The 27,845-nt window shown below is 37.6% G+C and overlaps 1 protein-coding gene across 1 annotated transcript in view; it reads left to right on the top strand.

Annotated features, from left to right (window-relative positions):
* eys (eyes shut homolog) overlaps nucleotides 1–27,845 on the top strand; it is a 250,507-nt gene that overhangs the window by 112,074 nt on the left and 110,588 nt on the right. The window contains exons 22-26 of the mRNA XM_016235318.1: nucleotides 12,827–12,923; nucleotides 14,760–14,867; nucleotides 17,085–17,230; nucleotides 21,786–21,957; nucleotides 23,113–23,191. Of these exons, the coding sequence (XP_016090804.1) occupies nucleotides 12,827–12,923; nucleotides 14,760–14,867; nucleotides 17,085–17,230; nucleotides 21,786–21,957; nucleotides 23,113–23,191 (602 nt within the window). The remainder of the gene's footprint in view (nucleotides 1–12,826; nucleotides 12,924–14,759; nucleotides 14,868–17,084; nucleotides 17,231–21,785; nucleotides 21,958–23,112; nucleotides 23,192–27,845) is intronic.

Here is a 27,845-nt window from a genome sequence, read left to right as displayed (position 1 = left end):
TAAAGTGATTAGAGACATTTGTAAAACTAAATTTCAGCCACTTGCTTGTGATGTTGAGATCCTTTAAAAGAATACTGTAAAGCGATAGTTTCTGTACAGGAACAGCTTGTTGTTTTACCCTTACTGAGCAACCCGTAGGTGTGACGAATATGTAAATGTGCACTGCTGCATGTGAGATCGCAACCATAGAGATTTTTTTAATTAGCCTTGAGCCACTTTTGCAGCTTGATTTCAATAGATGGTCTTTTTGAATTGTCGAGCAAACTTGTGAGATCTGAATATAGTATGTTCATAGTTTATCATCTTCAAGGAAAATTTGTTGTTTTGTATATGACGCTGTTTAATGTGTTTTAAGTAAAACATTTGAATGCAGATAAATTAGAGTTAATAGACAGTCATGTTTATATTCTTGCTCATTTACAATAATCTGAAATGCATATCTAATATCTCCCTTGAATTGTCAAGCGTTATATTCAACTAACCTTTAAATCTGCTGAAATACTCCACATTTCTGTACTCACAGAAGGAAAGAGTGGCTCATGAGAGGAAACTGTGGCTCTGTGGATATGCATGACTTTCTAGTTTTGTTCTGCCAGCTCTCCCCTGCAATATTTGTCCATTGATGTCTTCAGCATGGGAGAGAATTATTAAGGATCACACAGTGATTTGAAGCCATTGTAACCGCTTGAATCGTACTTTCTTCCTTGTTAAACGATGTCTTACCCTTCCAATGATTTACCCATTTTCTTTGCTTTCCTATTTTTGACTTTGTCTGCAGAGACAGAACAGACCCTATCACTACTGCTAAAGAACAAGTTCCAAGTGTTTCATTAAATTTTGGCTGCAGGTTTCCATCAAAGGAAGAAGAGCCCTGTCTGATGAATGCACAGAACAGGGGGTGCAAAAGAGGTTTCTGCACAATCTCTTTAATCACAGTGAAGCGTACTCTATATTGCGCACACACATACACGCTCATCTGTCATTTGAAACCTCCTGATATTATTATGCTCGGTGAGACCAGATCACTTACTCATAATACATGTCTGCTGCGTTTCAGGCACAGATTGCTCTAACTTGAAATTTTGCACATTTGTATTCCGTTGATCACGCCACAGTTTCACAGGGAATCAAATGCGTCTCCATAGCAATTCAGAAGCTATTACTCATTCAACAGTAGTGAATACCACAGCGCTGTGCAACTGTATAATGCAGAGGTCTGTCTCACTGTATGGTTACTAGGGATGAGTATTTGGAAGTGACAACAATGGCAGCAATGTTTTTGGCACTATAATTAGTTACAATGGCAGTACTTCAAATCGGCTTTCATTGTATCTGGTTGTACCTGTACAGTAACTATTAAAAGAGCTTCACTACTTGAGGATAATTAAAGTCCTGGGCAAACCAACAGATGCAGTATGTAGTCAGTATTTCACATCACAACCTAGATACAACTGTAGATTTTTTTTAATGATGATGCATGGGCCCTAATAATAATAATCACAATTAAGAGATATTGTAAAAGTAAAAAAAAAAAAAAGTTACAGTACTGTTCTGCCTTATGGTGATTTTATGGGTTCATATTAAGGCCCCATAGTAATGTGATAATTCTATATACAACTCATATTTTTATATAAAATGTTATAATGACAAAAATTACATAAAAACTAGTTTATGATGCAGCCATGGTGAGCATGAGACTTTTCAAAAATAATAATTATTATTATTATTCCAATCTTTTGGCTGTTTTTTATTTATTTATTTATTTTTGCCCAGCTCAATGTATAATGTTTTTTTGGTGTTTTTTCCCTTTCTATGAAACTTTTTTTTTTTACCTGTTTGCTAAGCCTTTTTTTTCAGCGGCTAACATTTCAGTTTTAATTCACTATGATGGCTTATTGGACATTGTCTTGCCGTTATATTGGTTAGAGTTGAGAGAGCAGCTCTACATGGACTGGAGTTTGTGTTCAATACACCGAACATGTTTTTGTGTTCAGTAATACCTATGCTAATGGAATTGAACAGAATTGGTATAGTTTTTGATACATTGTGATTTTTAAAAGATTTATTTTTTTAATTTGAATGTTTGAACTGCTATCATTTATTAGTATTTGTTGAAACCGTATGAATCAGCTAAATGCTGGCTGTATACAGCACAAAAGTGATACTCCGCCTATTCCCATCAAGCTACCCTGAGCATTCTACTAAATGTATCTGTCAGACTTAACAAAATGCACATCCCTAGCGACTACCATAAAGTCATTTACCCTTCTGCTGTATGAAATTATAAGTTGAAAAAGTCTGACTCATCACTTTTAACAGTCCGTTGAGAGAAAAGCCCATGTTACAGCATGACTCTTAAATGAGATGAACGTGCGCACACCCCTGTCTAGAATGCATCTGGTTGTTTTGAACTATGATATGGCCAAATGCTTTTTTCCTTGTTATACATCTGACCCACTTCGATGGCACCTGCGTGATCAAACCGGCCTGGCATCCATTCTTTCGCTAAGGGCATCGTGAACGAATGAATTTAGTGGGATAAGCGAGGCCAGAGGCCAGTCAGTGAATATGAGTTTTTTTGTGTGACGGTGTTGTAACGGTATCAAGCAGGAAATTAAAATAATGTTGGGGAGGGATAAAAATAGAGTGCTTTGGCAATCCGTGGATTTCTGTTCTAGGGAGAGAAATAGGAAATTAGCATCCACTGCTACATACATTACTGAGCTAGAGATGTGCGTAGGCTAACATGCCACCTCCTTTTCTCTTTATTTCTTTCTCTCTCTCTCTCATTCTACACACTCTCTGATTCACAGCCGTTTTCAGCCCACACTTCATATCTTAGTACATGGGTATACACTGTGTATTATTGCACAACCCATGGATTGAAACCCAGCCAGCATTCCCATAAAAATGACTTATACCCCAAAGTTGCTGTACTTTGCCCTTTTTTGTAGTCGTCTATCTTTAGCAGACTTGTTAATCAAAAAATTGTCATAGTTTATATTATATTTGGAATTTTTTTTTCATAATAATAATAATAATAATAAATTGTAATAACAAAATGTCTCTTTTTTCGTGACGCCAAAAACAAAACAAAAAAAAGAATACAGGTTTGGAACGTCAAGAGTAAATTTTCATTTCATTTTCACGTAAACCTTCCTGTAAATTAGACATTTGTGTAATTTAACATGGCAGAGTCTGAAGGTTTATAGCACAACGTTAATCTTGCACCTCAGTGAATCTCCCCCAGCATTCATAGAGCAGTGTTATTCTTATGACCTGTTGGTAAATTCAACACTGTGTCCTTGCTTTGATCTATTCGTATTTACAGCTTAATATCATTACTCTTGAACTAGTCTTGCTGGTTGACATGAGTATGTGACACAGTAATGAACCAAGGCCCCAGCTGAGGCAGGGAGATAGGAGACGACAGGAAACAGCACATATCTCTCCATGCAAATTATGCTTTCATGCAACATTTATTGAGATATACAGGCACTGAGCCACAAGATCTCACCCTGCCTCTTGTTCAGCTGAGCAGGCACAAACCTTTTGTGTTTACACAGCAGCTTGCTTTTAAATAGTTGTACAGCAAGAATTGGATCGGCCGGCAGTAACACCCCTCACCTGAGGGCAGGCGGCCATGAATGATGAGAAAGAGATTGCAGCAAGTTACTAAGCAGTCAGAGCAGCTGCATGAGTGATGTTGTGATGATGAGGGACATGAGAAGAGACACATAAGTTTTGCTTCAGTATGTTTTGATTCCCATTCCTTGTAATTTCAAAGGCTCCCATAACCCCTGCTGACATACACAGTACCAATCAAAAGTTTGGAGACACCTAGACTCACAAGACATGCATTTACAGGGGCGTAAATTGTTGGGGGGGGGGGGGGGGGTGTAAGTAGGCTGTCGAGGCTGTTTTATTCACTTTAAACATCGGATGAAGTGATTCTTGAAGTGAAAATGATGATAGAGCAATTTTTGAAGGGGACACAAATAATACAGGCAAAATTGTAATTGTAATGATAGATACAGTGCCAACCACTAATATTGGCACCCTTGGTAGATATGAGCAAAGGTGGCTGTGAAAATAAATCTGCATCATTTATCCATTTGATCTTTCATTCAAAAAATTCACAAAATTATAACCTATCATAAAGTAAAACAATTGAAATTTTGGGGAAACTCACATTATGAAATAAATGTTTTTCTCCAATGCATGTTGGCCACAATTATTGGCACCCCTAGAAATTCTTATGAGTAAAATATCTCTAAAGTATATTCCATATACCTTTTTTTTTAGCACACCAGGGTGACTAGGAGCATGAAATTCTCCAACCATGACTTCCTGTTCTACAGGTTCTAAATAGAAGGACACAAAAGCCAAATTCCCTTAATCATCCATCACAAAGAGTAAAATAGAATATAGAATATAGTTCTGATGTGTTGAACAAGATTGTTGAGCTTCACAAAATAGAAAGTGGCTGTAAGAAAATAGCTAAAGCATTTAAAATCCCCATTTCCACCATCAGGGCAATAATTAAGAATTTCCAATCAACTAAAGATATTACAAATCTGCCTGGTAGAAGATGTGTGCCTATATCGTCCTAATGCACGGTGAGGAGGAGAGTTTGAGTGACCAAAGACTCTCCAGAGATCACAGATGGAGAATCGCAGAGATTAGTTGTGTCTTGGGGTCAGAAAGCCTAAAAAAAATCAAACAGCCCCTACATCACCACATGTTGTTCAGGAGGGTTTCAAGAAAAATCCTCTTCACTCATCCAAAAACAAACTCCAGCATATTCAGTTGTCAGACATGATTGGAATTTCGATTGGGACTGGCTTCTATGGTCAGATGAAACTAAAAAAATAGCTTTTTGGCAGCAAACCCACAAGATGGGTTTGGTGCAAACAGGGATAAAAAAGTACCCCATGCCCACAGTTAAATATACTGCTGGATCTTTAATGTTGTGGGCCTAATTTTCTGCCGGAGGTCCTGGAAATCTTGTTCAGATGTTGGCATCATGGATCCTATCAAATACCAACAGATAAAAAAATCTAAAATCTATGAGTTTGGCAAACTGAAGAGACGCAGCACCAACATGGATCTGCGAATCTGAAGGGTCTGGAGTGATTCTGTATGAAGGAATGTTCTCTGATCTCTTTCAGGTGTTCTCCAAACTCATCAGGCATTATAGGAGAAAACTCAGAGATGTTATCTTGGGGAAAGGACGTTGCAATAATTGTGGCTAATGTGAACTAGAGAAAAACATTTATTTCATAATAAGATTTCCCCCCACTTTTCATTGTTTTACATCAATGATAGGTTGGAATTTTGTGAATTTTTTGAATGAAAGATCAAAAGGATAAACGATGCAGATTTATTTTCACAGCCACCTTTGCTCATATTTACCAAGGGTGCCTTTTATGAAATTGTATGTTTATTGTCCCCCCTACTGTTAGATGAAATTTACGCCCTTGTTCATTTATCAACATTAACCCTCATAATGCATTTAAAATCTGTACACTGTTTTGCATTTCGGGTCCATTTGGAACCAAAGAAAGGTCAACTTAATATTTCTCAACTATAACCAAATCTGGTCTAGTTTGCAGTTTATTCTGCCCGAGTTATTTATTATTTTTTTTAATTTAAGATTACAGATTTAACTTACATTATTTAGTTACATTAATAAAATGTATCATTTGTGTATACTGAATTCCGATTAATTTTCTTTTTGTGATTTGATATTTTCTTTCATATTGTCTTTATTTTATTTTATCTTATTTTATTTTTTAAGATTACAGACTCAAAAAATCCTATTTGCTTCCATTGATAAAGCTTAACATTTGTATACTGAATTCTGATTAGTCGTCTTTTTGTGAATTGGTATTTTCTTTCCTGAATTTTATTTTCTTTTTTCTTTTATTTGGAAATTTAAGATTACAATTTAGGGAAATTTTTATATATATATTTTTTTTTTTAATTTAATTTAATATAATTATATTTGATAAAATGTACAATTTGCTTACTGAAGATTAGTCTTCTTTTTTGTGATCAATGTTTACTTTCTTGGATCTTGCTATGTTTGTTTTATTTGTATTTTTTTATATACTTTTTTTATACTTTTTTTTTATTTAATTTTATTTCCTTTAGAAATGTAAGATTATTTGGTTTTATTTTTTTAAGGCTTTTGGCTGCTACTGTTTCTGTTCACCCACGGCATTTAAAACTGTAAAGTTGCCTTTCTTTCACATTTTGTTTCTTGATTAAGTGGGCCTCCAAAGACCATGATCAAGCCCTGCATACCCTGTACACTATATACAGCATGGTAATCGTTCCTTCTCTGTGCATCAATTCAATTTGCAGTTGGTGGTTCAGCTTTTGGGCAACCCCCACGTTCAGAACAAAAGCTTTTCATTTTCTGGTGTGTTTTTTTGCTTCCCTTTTTCGTTCCCTCTTTTCATTTCATCCCTCCCTGCACAGAGTTTTGCACTCCTGTCTGCTTTCGATTGAGATTGTATCCCATTCTACCCAGTCAGTAAACGGCTTCCCTCTGCAGTTGGCCTTATCTTTTCTACTGCATGATTGTATCTCTGTGCCTATATTGCAATGCATTGCAAAAAGTATGTGCGGCTGTACATGTGTGGTTGCAAGTTCATCCTTTTGTTATTTTTCTCTTTGTGTGACCAGGTAATTTCAATAGGAAGTGGTCCCTGTTATCAACATGAATGTGGCGAAGTGAAATTCTGTGAAGAATGAAATAGAAGTTATGACTTCATTCTTCGTAATTAGATGGCAGCAATGAATTGATCAGTTGTCCTGAACAACCTCAGACACACAAAGAGACTGTGGATTGTTCATCACATGGGAAATGTGAGTAACAGACAGTCTGTATACCAAACAATGACATTCAGTACAGAAATGACTCTATCAGTACAAGCACTGAAGTCATTCAGGATGGTCTCATCTTATTGACCTTGATGCAGCCATGGCACAGTCTGCCTTTCACTGGTGCATTACATTAAAACTGTGTGAAACGATAGCTTTACGCTTAATAAACATTAGAATAGCTGAAAGCTGGGGTTCCTAAAGAATCTGGATGGTGGGAAGGTGGATATCTGTAAGAATTGGAAGGGAATTTACCTAATAGATTTCTTCCTGCAGAGCTTTATCCTGCTATATATATGGCTGTTTTTTCAGTGTCTCATCCACTCTATTTTTTAAGTTAAAAATGCTTCTCGAGGCCTTGTGTTTTTTTTCCCACTGCCTGTGTCTCGCGTTTCTCAAAGCAAAAATTTGTTCTGTGTCAATGGACCCTAAGGTACTAATATACACCTTTTAGGGATAGATAAAGTACAAAGTTGTCCCTTTAAGGGTGCTGCCCCAGAGATAAGCTGTTTTTGCTCTTTTTTTCTAACAGTGCATTAGGGATGTATGATGTTGGATTTTTTTCGCCAATCACCAAGTCTCTACTCTGCAGAGATTATAAATTATTTCTAATTTTGGTTCGTTTTGAGCAAAAACTACTCTTTGACCCCATGTGAGTTATTTGTCTTATCGGCAAGACATATCGGCAGTATTTCATATCGGGCAGAGTTTTACATTTTAAGCCTTTATCAGCTGATTCTGATAATGTTCAGATAATATTGTGCATCCCTACAGTATATTAAAATCAATTGTGAGTTGAGTCTTTAGAGTATTTTGAGTTGAAAAATGTTCCAAATCTGTCACTTATGAGGTTCTATTTCAGTTAGTATGCTGCTGTAGAAGTGAGGAAGCTTGCTAGGTTTTAGAACAGAGCTACTGAATTAGTCCAGTCTTGAATGCGCAATTAATAATAGTTTGAAATAATAGGCTAAGGAAAAAATATAATGGCACCTAAGAACTGTCTAACTTGTCAACGCTTTCCCAGGCCAGGAAGAGCCTACGTACTTCAGACCTGTGAACAATGCAGACGGTTAAGTAGAGTTTCTTTAAGTCAAACACATTTATCCTTTAATTATATTTAGATAAATAAATTGTGTGTGTGTGTGTCTTTCATCACAATTAGCCTTTGAGCTGGAATCTCTCACTTTGTGCATTCTGCTTCGTGTACGTTCACCGGTTATTATAAATATTTAGCTTTGGCCTTTTTGCTCATGTCTTTCAGATTGATGATCATGGGCCAAGGCTAATTACCTGTATGCTGTTACTTTAAGACTGCTTCCATAAATCTTAGTTATTTATAAAGATTGTTAATAATAGGAATGACTGTTGTTCACCTTGATAAATTCATCAAACTAGTTAATGACTCTGGTTTAAAATTTAAAGAATGTGCTTGTTTGTGCATAGTACAACTCACATCGACCAACAATTCTTGGCCATGTTCAATTTTATTTATTTATAACTAATTACAGAGTTCTGGCATGAAACTCTAAAATAGGTCTAACTCCATCTGACCTAATGACATCATTATCACATGGCACAGCTGATAGGTACTCTCCTGTATCGGTAGCCAATGAGCTTGCTGCTCAACATTCGAATAAATGACTATTGCTTGCTGTAGCAGTTGCAGCTTGCTTCAGAAACCCTCCACCTTCCCCAGCTCCACCTGTATAGATCTGCTACGAGGTGATTCATGTATGCTACATGGGGTTATTTCATGTATGTTATATTTGCAGCAGCAATATTTCTTACATGCTCACAGCAGCATGTTGTGGATGTATTGGCAGTAGTAAGTCTCGGTACTTGCTCTGCCACCACAGCAGCAGCAGCAGCGTAGCAGATCTATTCTGCCAAGACCAAATTCATTAACATTGTCATGTACATTAGCATGCCAATCCTTCTGAGAGTTGTCATGACTGAAATAAATTTCATATATTAAAAAAAACTAATGTTAGTTAAATCCAAATATAGATATGACAATGTGGGACCAACTGGACATATATTTGATTAGATTTTTATTGTATGTTCGTGTAATGCAGATTTTATTTGTTTTCAGACTTACTTGTTTCTCAGTGTCTCAAGACTAACAGTGAACTTCAAACACCAAGACAAGCCAAGATGGCTGTGTTGACATGGCTAAATTTCAAACTAGTCTCATATTTACTTTGGAAGGATGAGTTGTCCCAGGGATTACCTGCACGGCTTTGTGGGGTGCACAGAGGATGCTGGGAAAGAATGATGGAACATTTGTGCAAGCCACAGGTATCTTGCTCTATGTTTTAACAGTGAAGAAACTCCAGTCTCACTGTGTGTTCTTGCTGCAGATGCATTAATGTTGACACTCCAAATTGTCCCCAGAGACATTGTGATTGACAGTTCATCATGGGCCGGTGCCAGCTGTATATAATCCAGCAGATATTGTACTGTGCATCCATAGTGGCAGAGACCCAATTCTCAATTGTGTTTGATAGAATCTAATGGAAGGATGATATCTGAAATGAAATTGGAAAAACTAGTACACTTCCAGTCATAAATCCTATATTGATGAGTTTACAGAAGGTTTTGTGCCCTGAAACTCTCCTTTCTTCACATTTTTAGCAAAAAAAAAATATCACTGGGTAATTGTCACGTTTGTGTGTTCCTGTTTAGTTCCTGTTTGTCCTTATTTGGTCCTTCCAGTTCCTTTTCCCATTATTAGTAATCACCTGTTCCTTGTTATTAGTTATCCTCATCACATGTCTGCCCCTCGTTATCTGCCCTATTTGAGTTCGAGCCCGTTCTGTTGTCCCTCGTCTGGAATTGTTCATGTCAACCTTGCTACGTGTGTTTTTCTGTTTCCTTTTGATTATTAAAATTTGTAAAATTATCCTACGTCTCCTCGCTCCTTTGCTCCGTGCTCCTACACAGCAGCAGTTCTGTGACAGAATTCCAGACCGACATAAAGTGAGCGGCGCCTTTCCTCCCCGTGTTTCTTTTCCGTTTTTGAAAAGTTTTTTGTTTCTCTGTTTTCCCTGGTGGCAATGGAAACCGCTGCATGATTTTCGGCCCTAGCCTGCAGAGATCTCCCGTTTGAGGATTATGCACGGGAGTTCTGCGGTCTCGCCATGTATACGGCGCTGGATGATGCGACGCTCAACTCTTTGTTCTGGATCTATTTATTAGATTACCATCTAATTACCATTGCCCCGTGGACCTCTCAAACACCACTAGACTAAGCTGGAGGGAAGGGATCCTCCGGTGTCTGGAGAGTGTCCGGCCCTGATCCAGAACCAGCTCTCCATCAAGTCCGCCGGCCGCCGCTGACTTTGTGCTTCTGGACATGGCGCTGCCTCCGGAGTTCTCGGCTCCTTTCCTCTCCCTGGAATCATCCCCGGAAAGTTCTCCTTCATCTCCGCTGGTCCCATCCAGCCATCCTTCGTCTCCTGATTCCCCCGAATTAACCAGCCTTGCACCTCCAGAGCGCCCTCCAGGGTCTGCTCCTCGTAAGCACCCTCCAGAGCCGGCTCCTCGAAAGCGTCCTCCAGAGCGCCCTCCAGAGCGCCCTCCAGAGCCGGCTCCTCGAAAGCACCTTGCAGAGCGCCCCAAAGTGTCCTCTCCTCCAGAGCGCCCCCCAAAAATTTTTTTGGGGGGCGGGGGCCATATACCTGTGGCCAAGCCAGCTAAAGCCACGGAGGCTCCGCCATGGCCTCCTGAGCTGCCTGCTCCGCCATGGCTTCCCAAACTGTCTACTCCGCCATGGCCCCCTGAGTCTCCTGATCCGCCATGGCAACCTGAACTCCCTGATCCGCCCGTGGCTTCCCGAACAGTCTGCTCCGCCATGGCCCCCTGAACTCCCAGATCCACGCTGGAGGCTCTCCTGGTCTCCGCCCTATTCCTGTCCTGCACCAGCCTCCAGGGCGCCTGCCCCGATGGTGCTGTTATTCTGGGGTTACTTCCGGGATATCTGTCACGTGTGTGTGTGTGTTCATGTTTGTCCTTATTTGGTCCTTCCAGTTCCTTTCCCCATTATTGGTAATCACCTGTTCCTTGTTATTAGTTATCCTCATCACCTGTCTGCCCCTCGTTATCTGACCTATTTGAGTTCAAGCCCGTTCTGTTCTCCCTCGTCTGGAATTGTTAATGTCAACCTTGCTAAGTGTGTTTATTTGTTTCTTCTTGATTATTAAAATTAGTAAAATTCTCCTACGTCTCCTCGCTCCGTGCTCCTACAAAGCAGCAGTTTGGTCACAGTAATGATAATCTGACCTTAACAAATTCTTCTCTAGACGCTTTAACACCTTAGGCAATAATTCATGGCATGCATATAGACCATATACTAATTTGGCTTTCTATTGTTGCTGTGAGTCATCTCTAATGTGTGAAAGTAGTCTGTGCTTTGAAATGCTTCGGAGAAGATAAGGTACAGTAGATGTTCTGCTGCATGTGTTAGAATATAAAGTGTGCTTACTTAAACTGTAAATATATTCAGTGGTGGCTTAGAATGAAATCAAATTTATTGCGTTTCTAAAAACATGAGCAATGCTAGAGGTTTCATTTTTGTCTTTCCACTGTTGTGCAACATCTGCTCTCAACACTAAACCAATTAGACAATAAGCTCACAAGAATTCTGAAAGGTCTGTGAAAGATTAAATTAAATGCAGTAATTATATATGCATAAAAAATATTTTTAAAAGAGTCATTTTATCATAAGGGCATTGTTTGCCATTTAGAATTTGCAACTCGCTCAGTATAGTAATTAAATTTAAATCCAAGTGAAATAGAAAATTTTGCATGAAAAAAAAATCCTGTGCCAGAATTACCAAAACAATAGCGATAGTATTATATATATATATATATATATATATATATATATATATATATATATATATATATATATTGTGTGTGTTAAAAGTTTAGAAGTTAGTAGATTTTTTACAAGAAATTAAGTTTTATTCAGAAAAGATACTTTAAACTGATCAAAAGTGACAGTAAAGATGTTTATAATGTTGTAAGATTTCTATTTCAAATAAATTGTACTTTTGAATTTTCTATTCTATTCTAGTCAAAGAATCCTGGAAAAAAAACATTTATTGCACATTCCATGACAATATTAAGCAGCTCAACTGTTTTCAAAACTGATAATAAGAAATGCTTCTTGAGCTACAAATCACCATATTAAAATGATTTCTAAAGGATTGCTTTAATCTTAAACTTTTAATAGAAAACAGTTATTTAAAATAAATAAACAAATATTTCTGACCCCAAACTTATGAAAGTAACATCATTCAATAGCCTGTGTGGTCTACTGTAAGTGACATAACCTGAAAAGGAAAGTTGTATCAGAGGAAGAAACAAGTTATAAAATGTCAATTTAAGGTTACAGTACAAATACTTTTTTTCATTCACAATAGGAGCGAATATTAAAGTAAAAAGGTACATTTTGATTTTATGTTGACTCTAAAGCATTTTTTCAGGGACAAAGCGTCTTGCTGAGCAGAGGATGAGCTTACTGCGGCAGCGCTCCTACAAAAAGCTGAATATTCACGTCTCCCAGGACCTTTTCCCCAACAAGAGCCCTGAACTGATTACACCCCCTCCTCCCCTTCATCCTCGTAATGAACACGAGCAAAGAGTCCCCTGAACTTCACCTCCTCCGTCTCCCCCATCCTAACGAGATCCTCTCCACGCTTCCACCATGAGCCCTCAGCCTAATCTGTGGAGGCACTGAGGTATTATTAGAGCCGCTATAGTCCTCGGAGGAGACGCTAGGAGCACGAGGTCTGGCAGATGAGATGAACTATAGGGAGGTGCACAGTTCCATTAAGATGGCATTCACCAAGGGCCTTTGTTATCATTGATCCTAACACTTTCAAGGAGCAGTGAGACTTACTGATCCATGACCGTCTCATCTGTCTTGCAGGGTTTGAGGGAACTCGCTGTGAAATTGATAGCGATGACTGTGTCTCAAGACCTTGTCAGAACCAAGGCCATTGTGTGGATGGGGTCAACAGTTACAGGTCTTCTTGCTTTTTATTTCTAATTTTAGTTCTCTGTTATGTTTGTTTGTCTTTCAGCAGATATGTAGCCCTCTGGCACTATTTTGTGTTAAAGGGACAGCTCACGCAAAAATGAAAATCATGCCATTAATTAGTCACCTCCAATGCAGTTTTAAACCTGTATGGAGTTATTTATTGCTTGGAACACAAAAGAAGCCCTTATGTAGCTTTTTTTTCCTCCATTAAATGATAGTTCACAATTATCACATCTGTCTAGTTCTAAAAAGAACAAACAACACCATAAAAATCCAACAGAATGTGCAAACAGTCTAAACAGCATAGTGACAGAATGGTGATTGTTGGGTGAACTATCCCTTTAAGACCTCACAAGACAATATCAACATACAGTGACTAGCAACTGTTGAAATATTTGTCCTGAAATATATCTCTGCAAGAATTGCTCATAAAATATGATCTTGCTAATAAATAAATAAATATTTTATCATTTTAATTATTATCGATAATAATGTTATTATTTATTACAAAATATGTATAAATATTTAATTTATTCATAAAAATACATACAGTAATACCAAATAAAACCAGGTTATTTAAATTTAAATTCTTTAAAAAAATATGTAAGGAATAATAATTTCCCATTTCAGGTCCTGGCTCCACATTTATTTGGATTGAGGTCAAATTCTGACTTGACTTCTGTTTTTTCAGCTCAGTTGTTATTCTACCTAAAGCAGCCCATTTACTTTAGCACAGTTGAGGTTTTCTATTTTCCAGACATAATACTGTGTATATTTATCAGAAAGGTCCATTTTTAGCTTGTTTGCCACATTAATTTTTCCCCTTGTAGTTTTTTGGAAACTCAGGTGTTGTAACACAATAGAGATGACAACCATTTTTTTTTTTTTTTATGTTTATATTTATTCATTTATTTATGGAAAAACAGTCAGTAGTTTCCTCTGTGATATCTTCACATTTTGTTGGGTCGGTCTTAATATGCAGTACATTCTTAGGCACCTGTCATATACACTTCTGATCAAAGGTTTGGGGTCATGGATTAATAATAAGAAATTACTATTTTTATTGAGCAAGCGTGCCTTAAATTGATCAAATGTGACAATAAAAACATTTATAATGTTACAGAAGATTTCCATTTCAAATAAATGCTGTTCATTTTAACTTTCTATTCATCAAAGAATCCTGAAAAGTATGATCAGTTTCCACAAAAATATTAACTGTTTTATTAACTGTATTTAGTGCTTATGATAATAACAAATGTGTCTTGAGCACCAAATAATATAATGATTTCAGAATGACCATATGACACCGAAGACTGGAGTAATGGCTTCTTAAAATTCAGCTTTACCATCACAAGAAAAAAATAACATTTTGAAATTATATTAAAATAGAAAACTGTTATTTTAATATTTTAATTAAAAAATTGCAATCATTTTTCACAATATTGCCATTTTTACTCTAGACTGATAAGTTCAGCCTTGAGAAGCATAAGCACTTATTTCAAAAACATTTAATTACAGACCCCAAACTTACCCTTATTTACTCTAAACAGTAGTCTATGTCTTAATATATTGGCTAAAATAGCAAACTTTTCAAACTGGAAATAACAAAAGGTTCCTTTATTGAAATAAACTGAATATATGGTTGAATTTTAAGTTTTTATTATCATTATCATATTAACAGCCATTTAAATAGTTTATTATTATCATGTCTTGTTGGTCTTGCAATATAAAATCACATTTTGGTCACGTAACTCCAGATAAACAAGTGATTTTTTTTCTCTCACAACTGTTAACCAATCCTCCTTTCGTCATCTCTGCAAAGCTGTTTCTGCAAGCCCGGTTTCTCGGGCCAACACTGTGAGGAAGACATCAATGAGTGTGCATCCAACCCCTGCCAGAACGGAGGTGTCTGCCAAGACCTTGTGAACGGGTAAGTACCATGACAACACTTTTTCCACACTGTACCACAACCCCCTTAAATTGATTATGATATAGGAGCCCAAGTATCCTGTCTGAACTTTTTGTTTTCACTAGACGGTCTAGAAATGAGACACGTTTGAGAGATGCTGGTATTATTGTCTAAAGTGCTTCGACTTATAATGAAGGTCCTTTTTCATCCTTGACATATATACTGTAAGCTGCTGGTCTAAACACAAGTGAGAATAGTTCAGCAGGTTCGCATCATGCCTCTATTTTGGCTTTCCTCTACTAGATCTTCTCCTCGTTGTGCTTTAATGGGTGCTTCAGGGCCGCTCTTGGTTCAGTTCGACATATGGGCAGAGGAGTCCCGAGGCCAATTTGAGTGCTAAATGATTTGTCTCCACTTTGTCTCCTATCATGTACGGACTCCCCTGTGATCATCTGCTCCCAGCGTTCCTGTGGAATTGCTTCCATCTGAGGGATTTCTCTTCAGGTGTTTCCGTTTGCTCACAACTTACTCTCTTCCACACAAGTGCACTTTTGACATGGCAGGGCTTGCTTTAGAGGAGATCGTTCTCAGCGGAGCTCTTTTACCTTGTCCTGTCAGAAGCCGGTGTGTCTGTATGTAGTTTACTGACAATAGTAGTTTACAGATGTTTGCTTTGAGATCCTTTGTAGGCTACAGCATGCAGGATGCTGTTCAGGGCCAAGGAGGTCAAGGTTTGGCTAGTTTGCATGGTCCAGAATGCCCCTGCTGGTAGATGTCGTAACTACACAATCTGGTTGCAAAAAAAAAATGTTTTTTCATTGATAAATGTTTAAAATAATCATGTATTCTTACAGAATATTTTTTGCAAGTAACATATACATTACTATATTGAAGTAAATGTCTTATGCCAAATTTGTACCCAAGGGTTCTTAAACATGTGAAATACAGTTATATTGCTCTACAGCAATATTTTTAATTGGATATTGACATTAATTTTTGTGTGTCTTTTTTTCCCCTCTGTTTTATTTCACCAAAAATGCTAATTGTTTTTCATTACCATTTTTCACATTCTTTCTGGCTCTGTATCATAACCTGACCTGGATTTAACCTGTCATGATGTCTAAAAAACGTTGATATCATTGCATAGAATGAAAACAATTATGCTATAATGGCCAAAGATATCCATCTAGCTCATGTTTATATAAACCAGGGTTTCGCGGTGTAGAACAGTCACAGGCTCAGCACCCTCGTTCTACTCACTCTTACGAATCTACATCCCCTCCAGAAGCTTGAGATCTACAAGTGAGCGATGCCTCGTGATACCATCACAGAGAGACACAAAATCACTTTCCAGAATGTTTTCATTCACCGTTCATGGCTAGTGGAATGATCTTCCCACCCCCATCCAGAATGCTGAATGACGACAACTGAAAACTCATCTCTTTTGTCAAACTTCGACTGCATCTTTAAACCCCCCCCCCCTGTCTAGTACTTGTACTAATCTGAACAAGGTCTGAAACTTTGTATTACAAGCACTTCCTGTGAAGAATCGCTTGTTGTATTCCTCAATTGTAAGTCACTTTGGATAAAAACGTCCGCAAAATGAATAAATGTAAATGTAAATGAATCGTTAAAAAATATGGTGGTGTTTATATATAATGTATATGTCATTATTTACAGAAGTAAATTCCAGCCATTGTTGCTAAAAAAGTTCCAGCAGGGTTCAGTAAATGGAGATCTTAAAGTTATATCATATTTTTTTAATAGTGCATTAAACACTTTTATTTCAAAAGATCATAGACATAATGTACTAAGCCCAGCAGAACATACTGTACAGAATTAAGAGAAAATATAAAAAATAACACTAAAGTGAACAAAACAAGCCAGCAAAAAAATCACAGCTGGAAACAAAATTCAATTGTGAATATATGCTACAAGAGATCTCTTCCATCACAAAATCACTTACTGGCCAAGTCCTCATCGATTAGACAGGTGACAGCATGTTTGAAACAGAGTCAGTTTGTCAGTCATTTTGTCCGATGATAGCAGCAGCCAAAGTCATGATTAACAGACACAGTTTAGATCTTTTGCTGTCAATCAGACCTTTCCCTGTCTGTCAGTTTTCCTAAAAACACTCCATGCAGATATTGCACCATTTTGTTTGGCAGACATCTGTGTCACAGCCAGGGATTTTAAAAGGAAGATTTAGCTAATAATGTTATTTTTGTGCATTTCCAGTTTCCAGTGTAACTGTGTCCCCGGATATTTTGGAAAGCTTTGCAACCTGGACATAAACGAATGTGAAGCTTCCCCCTGCCTCCATGACTCTGTGTGCATCAACAAACCTGGGGGATTCATATGTGTCTGCCATAGTGGCTTCTCAGGTACGTCCCCCTCGGCCAGAGCCCCAGACACAAAATCAATGAGAGAAACCAGGGCTTATCGTGTCTACATGGGCTGCGTTCCCCCAGCCTTACAGATTCTCAGTGGAAAGAACACACAAATAGCTCATCAGCACATTTACCACTTTAATTAGATCCCACATTCCCACCAATATCTACACACACACACACACACACACACACACAGATTCACCTCGAGTTAACTAAACACTTCCCCCTCATCCTCTGCATTTTAATCAAGTACTTCCTCATCTCCTCAGTCCTTTTTTTCTTTCGCTATTTTCCTCTTTCCCCGGGGTGATCTCATTCTTATTCGTGGACATTTATTAATTTTTGTATGTTTGGATAGGCACTGAATTATACAATGTCAACATATTGAACGCATCTAAAATTTAAACACTTTATAAACATACAATCTTTACGAATCTTCTGAAAACTGGACAGAAATGAACTTGACAGGTGAGTAAGTTTAGTACTCAGAAACAAACCTATATCCTGGCTGTTGTTTATTAGTAGTAAATGATGGAAGATTAAAAAGGATAAAGATTTTTTTAAATGCCAAATTTGCTTATGAATGAAATCGTCTCGGGTTACTTATGTAACCATGGTTCCCTGAGGGGAACGAGACACTGCGTCCTCTAGGGGTCGCTATGGGGAACGCCTCGTCGTGACCCGTGTCTGAAGCCTACATTGAAAAAACACCAACTTGTTTGGCCGGCGACAGCCATGACGTCACTACCGTCGCAACTAGTACAAAATAGGCGCCGGTAGCGCACATCATCACTTCTTCGTCTGAGGCAGGAACAGGAAAACCAAATAAGGACATGGAAACACATGGAGAGCAAAACCCACACAAAACACAGAACAGATTCTGACATTACTCCCCCCCCCCCCCTCCCAGAAGGCGCGTGGTGGGTGCCCTGGAGGCTGGTGCAGGACTGGGACATGGGGAATACCTCCAGGGTGGATCAGGCAGTTCGGTGTGCCATGGTGGAGCAGGCAGACTAGGAAGCCATTGCGGAGCAGGCAGACTAGGAAGCCATGGTGGAGCAGACAGTTCTCGGCACTAGGCCCGGCCTCCACGGACCAACCCCTATTCCCCCCCCCCAAATCATTGGGGAGAACATTGTCTTTAGAGGGCCTCTCGTAGGCCTAACTCGGGAACTGAGGCCCTCCCTGAGCTTGACTTGGGGACTGGAGCCTTCCTTGGGCTGGACGTGGGAACTGGAGCACTCCTTGGGCTACACTCTGAGACAGGAGCCCTCACTGGGCTAAACTCGGGGACTGGAGCCCTCTCTGGACTAAACTCGGGAAATGGAGCCCTCTCTGGACTAAACTCGGGAAATGGAGCCCTCACTGGGCTAAACTAGGGGTCTGGAGCCCTCTCTGGGCTAAACTCGAGATCTGGGGCTGGAGCCGACACTGGAGCGAGCCTAGGGACTAGAACCAACCGCCTTCTCCTCCTTAGATTCCCCTTAGGTTCGGGGTGAAAGGCATGGTCGGCGGACTTCACACTGGAGCGGCCGGCGGGCTTGGGAATGCCGCGGCCAGCGGCCTTGACTTCGGAGCAGCCGGCGGGCTTGACTGAGGAACGGCCGGCAGGCTGGTCCTGGATCGGGGCTGGACGCTCTCCAGTCACCGGAGGATCCCTTCCCTCCAGCTCAGTCCTGTGGTGTCTGGGAGGTCCACGAGGCGATAGCAATTAGCCCCGATCCAGAACAGAGAGATAAGCGTAGCGTCATCCATTAGACCTGTTTTTGTGGCGATCTTGCTGAACTCCCACACATACTCCACGAAGGGGAGATCTCTGTGGGCTAGGGCAATAAAACGAGCATCTACTTCTATGCCGTGGGGAGAAACACACAGGAAAACAAAAGACTTTCAAAACAAAAAACAAACATGGGGAGAAGGGGCACCGCTTACTGTTTTGGGTCTGGTATTCTGTCACGTTGCTATTGTGTTGGAGCGCGGAGCGAGGAACGAGGAGACGAAGAGTACATCAATAAGGAGATTTTAATGACTTCAAAGGAACCAGGAAAACACACGTAGCTGAGAAGGTTGACACATACAATACCAGACAAAGAACTAAGAACCGGGAACACTTTAAATACACAAGACATGACGAGAAACACCTGAAACTAATGAAACATAATAACATGAGGGAAAACACAGCTGGAAACAAATGGGAAACAATCAGGCAGCAGGAACAGGAAAACCAAATAAGGGCATGGAAACACATGGGGAGCAAAACCCACACAAAACACGAAACAGAGTCTGACATTAGACTTGAATAATGATGCTGAAAATTCAACTTTACCATTACAGGAATAAATCATATCTTAAAATGCATTAAAATAAAAAATTTGTTTCAATTTGTAATAATATTTCAAAATATTCCTGTTTTTACTGTATTTTTAATCTCGATGGAAAAAATAAAAATTTAGACCTTAAACGTTTGAATGGTATTATAAAAGCTCAACAAGTATTACATTACTCTTTAATTGTTTTCTTTTTTATAAATAAAATAGAATCAACCTACTGGGAAAGATTAAACATTTGCACCTTTGTACATACTGTACATACAATATTTTACACTTTAGATACGTCAATACATTGACATTATACATGTCAGTATCTATTGCATCTAAACGCATGTGTGCTAGAACCTCAGTTTATGTACAATCACCTACGAATACTAAGGCCATTACTCTGCTAGCCCACTTATCAATGCTGTTTTAAAAATAAGTGTAATCTCAATCGCCATCAGCCGGCTTGAAGATTAATTTAGTTTGTCTTTTGTACTGTATCATCAATTTATCCTCATCCTGCTGAGAGGAAAGAAAGAAATCTCAGAGGCATGGAAACTCCTGGGAGAGCTCAGCCTGACACACAGGCCCTAATTCCCACAGAAACCTCTTTTATTATCAGGCCCCACTCTGCCTTGCACCAGTCATTACTTTCCTCTCAGCTCTGAGCTCATCTGAGGAATTGGACGTGTCCCCTGAGAGCTCAGGCTGGAGGATATATTCTGGATTGGTTCAACCAACTGGGGCTCAGAGGAAATATTTGCCCTAATAAGACATGTAACGGCATTGCAACTTCTCGAGAAGGTGGAATCAAAGATACAAAAGGCAATATGCGGCAGCCTGCCATCCGACGTATCTCTGTGGCTGATCTGCAGCAAAATTATTTTTAAATTGAAATGGTGTGATGCTCAGGCACACCACGTTATGTGCTTCGTTCGGTGAAATTACGTTATTTGTAATTTTGCTTGGATCTAGTAAGCATCTCCTTCATTGAGATCGGCGGCTTTGCATGAAAAGAAAGTTGATACAATGTCTTGTCTGTTATATTATTTGATGATGTAGCATCTAAAGCTATAACCTACATGATAACTGTTCGTTCGTACCACTTTAATCAAATAAATAATCAAGATTTCATATTGATGAATCATGAAAAATGTTCACCACCAAATATGCTTAAATGAAATTGTGGATCAGAGACCTTTCAGTTAGCCTACTTTGGTCTATTAGTAACAGCATCCTGTCATAATGAACAGATTTACACTTACTTTTGTTTTTCATGCTGCTAAGATGTATTGCATTTTAGATGTATAGTGTATATAAAAATGATGACGTGCAGTTGCCCCATATAGAGGACTGTGATTGCCATATTAATAAATTTTTCATTGAAAACTTCAATAAATCTGTCAAAATATCTTTCAATAAATAAAAAAATAAATAAATAAATAGTTTTCATTTATTGTCAGTGCATGACCTGATGGCGTCACTTTCGCCTGAAGTGACTGAATTATTTGTGTAGTCAAGCGTGAATTAAGTTTGCATTCCTGTAATATCAGTGTATGATTCATAATGTTTAAAAGATCGCTTTTTGCTCTTTATTTAGATGTCTCGGGGCTTTTGGAAATGGTTCCATTTGTTTGTGTAGTTACAGGGAGGAAGAATAATGGCTATCTGCTCTTTAGTATCGCAGCTCTTTGGCTCTCGTTTTTATCTCCGTCATTTGTCAACCTGTCCCTGGGTGTCTACGGAGTCTTACTTGCCTCTAGATTTTACTGGCTCTTTTAGCTTATTGAATTTACAGCTTTTTTTCCAGGTAAATTATGACCTATTAGGGTGTTTGTTACTGAACCTTTTTGTAGTGGATTTTACGTCATTCAACTTGGTCATAAATCCAAAACTGACTTCAGAAGACATGGAAAATAGCTCATACATTGTTTGAAACAGTTTGAAACATAAGTAGACGGTTCAAATATGTTTTTATTTAGCTAGAATACAAAAATAAATTTTGTTTATACACTTTTTTTATGCTTATACACATTTTTTATGTTTTCTGTAGTTAGACTAGTGGAACACAATGCTACCAATGCCAAGGTCCTTGAATGCACGTACCTTTATGCATTTTTTCACCTTGATATCAGACATGGCATTTAATAAATCCATCACCTTGATTTCCAAGAATTTCTAAATACTCAATGTAATGTATTTATATGGCATTGATTTTGTTCTCCCCAAAGGTAAATGGTGCGAGCTGAACGTTGATGAGTGCAAATCTAATCCATGCCGAAACAACGGGAGGTGCATCGACGGTCTTGATGGTTACCAGTGTGTGTGCTCCAGAGGTTTCATGGGCTATCACTGTGAGAGAAACATTGATGAGTGCTCATCCAACCCCTGTGTTCATGGGAGGTACATTAACCTTGCTGAGCTGTAACGATGTGTATTTGAGATGGTACCTGTGAGTCTTTTAAAAGACTAAATGTCCTCGCAATCCTTCTTGCCAACTCACTCTCAATTAGCTGTTTGGCAGTCTGGTACTCAGTAAACACAACATAATTAGACGTTACCAGCTGTTTCTTGCACTTTGAGCATCTAACCAAGTTACAGTAATAATTAGATTTTACATAAAGTGCTAATGCCTTAAATAGTAACAGTTTGGGTAGGACAGATTTTTCCCTCAGGAACCGTACTTGGGAAACGTCTCAGCTTTGTTATTTTGAAGTGTTTATATGTTGTAGACTGCATATTATCATGGTAAAAATAAGGAATATAAAAGGACTCAACAATAAGAATATTTTGTTCTACTGCTCAGGTAGAAGTAGTTCAGATTTGTACTTCGCAATGATAGAATAAATCTCAGATGATTGATGTAATAATATGCAATACATCAGACACAACCAACAGTTTATGTTTTGTAAGGCAAAAAAAAAAAACATGTATGTGATCAATAAATGTCTGTGCTGGCTTGTCAAAACTCTCACTCTGGCCCTGGACCATCTTTATTGTTGAGCCCTGTAAAATCTAGAAATGAAAGGGGACATAGTTCATGCAGATAAACATGCACTGGTTTATAAATAGATGCATCTTTAAATTTTATAATGCCATTTTACTGCTTATGAGTTTTTAGGGTGGATAAAAGATACGTGTTGTCACCCGACATTAGCTGTTAAACCGGGAAATTAGCTATTTAATCACAACCTAGTAAATGTTGCACTTGCACATCAGTTAACCATCAGTGTGACTTTATCAAGAAAGCAGGAGTGTGAGAGTTGCAGTGGCATGTACAACATGACTTTCTAACATTTATAATATGAACTGACTATATATTATTTACAAGACCCTCACTTATGAAAATCATTTATACAAGATTGTTGTTTTATTAGTCCTGCTGTTCTGGTGTGTTTATGTACTGTACTGTAAAGCCTCTGTCAGAAATCACTGTGCAGGTAAATGTGGTTGAGGTTGCAGCTTCATCGACATGTAAAATCATCTCTCATAAATCATAAATAATGAATGCAGAATTTGCACGTCAGGGCACATAAACAATCTCTTTTGTCATTGCAGTTGCCTGGATAAAACTGATGCATACAGCTGTCAGTGTGAGGTTGGATGGACCGGTCACAGATGTGAGATCAACATTAATGTAAGCATGTTCTTTTTGAGCTTCTCAGGTTGTCAGAGCATCTTGTAAGTTATTAGAGCATGAGTTATTATTGTTGTATATAGTGTGTGTGTGTGTGTGTGTGTACTGAATATATGTGTCTGTGTAGGTGTGTCCAGTTGTGGTCAGAAATTTACATACACTTTGCAGTGTATGTTAAAAATGTTGATTATTTTACCAAAATAAGAGGGATCATACAAAATGCATGTTATTTTTTTATTTAGTACTGACCTGAATAAGATATTTCACATAAAAGACGTTTACATATAGTCCACAAGAGAAAATAATAGTTGAATTTATAAAAATGACCCTGTTCAAAAGTTTACATGCGCTTGATTCTTAATACTGTGTTGTTACCTTAATACTTGTTTATTTGTTTTTGTTTTGCGATTGTTGTTCATGAGTCCCTTGTTTGTCCTGAACAGTTAAGTTGCCCGCTGTTCTTTGGTTTTCCAGCATCTTCTGCATATTTGAACAATGATCCAACAATGACTGTATGATTTTGAGAACCATCTTTTCACACTGAGGACAACTGAGAGGGACTCATACGCAACTATTACAAAAGGATCAAATGGTCACTGATTCTCAAGAAAAAAAAACAATGCATTAAGAGCCAGGGGTGTAAACTTTTGAACAGAATGAAGATGTGTAAGAACCATCTTTTCACACTGAGGACAACTGAGAGGGACTCATACGCAACTATTACAAAAGGATCAAATGGTCACTGATTCTCCAGAAAGAAAAAAAACAATGCATTAAGAGCCAGGGGTGTAAACTTTTGAACAGAATGAAGATGTGTACATTTTTCTTATTTTGTGTACATTTATCCCTTTTCTTATTTATTACTGCCCTTTAGAAGCTACAGAAGATACTTACAGTACATGTTTCCCAGAAGACAAAATAAGTTCAATTTACCCTGATCACCCCCCCCCCTCCCGACTCTTAATACATTGTGTTTCCTTCTGGAGCATCAGTGACCGTTTGAACCTTTTGTAAGTGTGAAAAGATGGATCTCAAATTCACACAATCATTGTCGGAAAGGGCTCAAATACGCAAAAGATGCAGGAAAACCAAATAATTTGTGGGACCTGAAGGATTTTTCTGAAGAACAGCAGGCAGTTTAACTGTTCAGGACAAACAAAGGACTCATGGCCAACTATCACAATACAAGACAAACAAACAAAAAAAAACAGCTGTGGATCATCCAGGTAACAACACAGTATTAAGAATCAAGCGTTTGTAAACTTTTGAACGGGGTCAAGTTTATAAATTAAACTATTATTTTCTTTTGTGGACTATATGTAAACGCCTTTTATGTGAAATATCTTATTCAGGTCAGTACTAAATAAAAAATAACATGCATTTTTTATGATCGCTCTTATTTTGGTAAAGTAATTAACCTTTTGCAGATACTGCAAATTGTATGTAAACTTTTGACCACGACTGTATATTTTTAAATTACTATTTTTTATTATTCTGTTCTTTATATAGTATTCATTTTTAAATGTACAGTAGTATGTTTAAAGCACAAAACAAAAAAATAATAACTGCCAAATTAAGGCTTAAGAATAATTATTGTTCAAGACATTTTAGAATACATTTTCAAAAAAATTTTTTACAATGTATTTCATGAACCCTTTTCACAGGCTGTGAAGACGCGTAAATCTGGCAAAGTTTTTTTTTTACTGTTTTGAGACCATAAAACATGGTGCATTCATTTACGAATGAATATGCTGGCAAAATGAATATGTCAGATAGAGAAGGCCGTGTCTGTCCAAAGAGTCCCCAGGCTGTAATGAAATCAAAGTTCAAGGTTTAACAGTGACAATGAGTCTCTTAGACATGACTGCCATATTTCATTGTGGAGACAGGGAACTTTCATGCAAAGCTGTTAGGACAGACTACAGCATCACACAAGAACAAACCGGAGTCTGTGAACAAGAGCTCTGACACAAACTTTTCATTGGTAAGAGCTGAGTATCACTAGACCTGCTATTGACAGGATTTCCAACTATTTGACGTCCAGCACTGCCACAAGTGACTGCCTGTGCTTTTTTCCCTAAAAATGGGTTGAAAAATAGGTTGTGGTGCCGTTGGTGGTGTGTGCAGGCATAAACCCAGCTTGTCAAATCAAGTTGGTTTATTGTCATTTCTCTGTATGACAGAGGTGGAACAAAATACAGTGTCTGTTAAGCCACACTGCAGAACATATCATAGGTCTATACAATATCAACTTTTAACACAATGATGGTAAATATATTTAAAGGGATAAATCACCCAAAAATGAAAATTCTGTCATTTATTCACCCTCAAGCTGGAATGGAAGTTAATGGGGGCCATCAACTACAACGGCGTTTTAGTGCCACATTAAATTACAGAGATTAAAGTCGTAATATTTTGAGGAAAAAGTCAAAATTACAAGAATTAAGTCATAGCAATTACAAGATTAAAGTTATAATATTAAAGCGTGTGAAAAGCACATTATTGTAACACATATTGTTTGTATTTCGCTAGAGAACTGACAGAAATTGAAAGCTTTGTTTTATATTAAAAGTACCAAAAGTGCAAAGCTTATTGCTATTATTGGGTGGCTGGCGCAATACAAATAATGAATGCATTTGAAGACATGAAATATTATTTTCGAACATACTGTCCCTGCGAGTATATGACACATGGTATGATTTCTGCTAATAATCCCACATATATTCAAATCAGTTGCCAGGCCACTGGAATTTCTCCCGGTGCTCCCAATCCGGACCATTTGCATGCACAATATACAGTATACTCTCAAAATATCGTAATCTTGTAATTGCTACGAATTTAAATTTTAGTAATTTTGACTTTATTCTCAAAATATTTCAACTTTGTTCTTGCAATTTTGACTTTTTTTCTCCTATTGCTACGACTTTATTATTGTAATTTTGACTTTTTTTCTCAAAATATTACGATTTTAATCTCGTAATCTTGGATTTTTTTTTTTTTTTAACATGACACTAAAACGCCATTGTAATCAACTGTATGGGTACACACATTTTTCAAAATATAATTTGTATCCAGCAGAAGAATATTTCAACTTTGTTCTTGCAATTTTGACTTTTTTTCTCCTATTGCTACGACTTTATTATTGTAATTTTGACTTTTCTCAAAATATTACGATTTTAATCTCGGATTTTTTTTTTTTTTTAACATGACACTAAAACGCCATTGTAATCAACTGTATGGGTACACACATTTTTCAAAATATAATTTGTATCCAGCAGAAGAAAGAAATTTACACAGGTTTGAAACAACTTGAAGGTAAGTAAATGATGACTGTTTTCATTTTTGGATGAACTATTCCTTTAATACAATACTATGGCAAATTAGAATAAAGATATTCTACTTAAAGATTCTATATACTACTAAATTAATTACGGAAATGCAGTATTGCAGTGAGGTAGGCATTTTGTTGTGAAAGTATAAATCTAACCCCAACCCAACAAGTAAATGTATGTGTGTGTTCAATCATTTGACAAACCTAAATAATACACAGTTCTGTTCATAAATTCACAGAACTTTGGTTGTTATTAGAATTTTTGTCTTTGGGTGGTGTGGCCTAGTGGTTGAAATGTCAAGGCTGGTAATTGGTTCAATTTTCAAACTGGTTCATCTGAAAGGTTGCTGGTGTAGTGTGAGGAGCAATCCATAAGCAATGTTGGGAAGGTTACTTTGGAAATGTAAGGTTATAGATTACAAGTTACCCTATTTAAAATGTAATAGTAGTGTAACTTGTTCAATTACTTTATTAAAGTAATGTAACTGATTTCTTTTGATTACTTTACTAAATTTCTAATGAATGTTTATTTGCAAATAATTTTCAAACATTTACACCATGCAGGGTTAACCTTACAGTAGTGCTCAACTGTCAGACTTCCAAAGTCCTTCATCACTTGAATTAAGATCATCAAATTTGAACACATCCACCACAAAATCAAACTTTAGTACCGCGTTTTACTTTTGAGATTGATCTGAAGTTCAATGCAGATTTAAAATCTTAAGAAATAGTTAAGACAAGAAATGGTTAATAGATAAGAAATATTTGCAAAACTACAGGAAACACTGCATCTAACAATGGTTTGGGGAAAAAAAAGTTAATTAAAAAATAAATAAAAGCATATACATCAACTCAAATACGGTTATCTAATAAGCATGTGTTCTATTCTGTGTACTAAACTCCTGAAACATTGGTGTCTCTTTGTATATGATATGATGATAGTTCTCAAAATAAGTAAAATGCTCATGAAGTGACTCAGAGCAGTTCTAGAGATTATGTTTTTGTGTTCATGTACTCATATATTGAGGCGGCAGAGGCTGAAAATACCGCGAGCTTCAGTAGGCCTATGTGTAGTAAATGAAACCTCATGTCTGCGCCATTAATTTCCACGAGGGGTGGACTGGGGGAAAAAAATTCAGGCCGGGAAATCTCACACTCACAACAAATTCTGAAACATGGACAACCCTATTTTTTGTATGGACCTCACATAAAAAAGGTTTAAATCCTTCCATTTTTCTTTTCAGTTTCTTTATTTTGCCCTGATATCTATCTCTCACATGACTTTAATACTCAAGATTGAACAAAACTATACTTTCTAAATTG

This window comes from Sinocyclocheilus grahami, unplaced genomic scaffold (genome assembly GCF_001515645.1).
Source record: "Sinocyclocheilus grahami isolate Dianchi unplaced genomic scaffold, SAMN03320097.WGS_v1.1 scaffold466.1, whole genome shotgun sequence".
In the NCBI taxonomy this organism is placed as follows: domain Eukaryota; kingdom Metazoa; phylum Chordata; class Actinopteri; order Cypriniformes; family Cyprinidae; genus Sinocyclocheilus; species Sinocyclocheilus grahami.
This window is presented reverse-complemented; position numbering and strand designations above follow the sequence as displayed.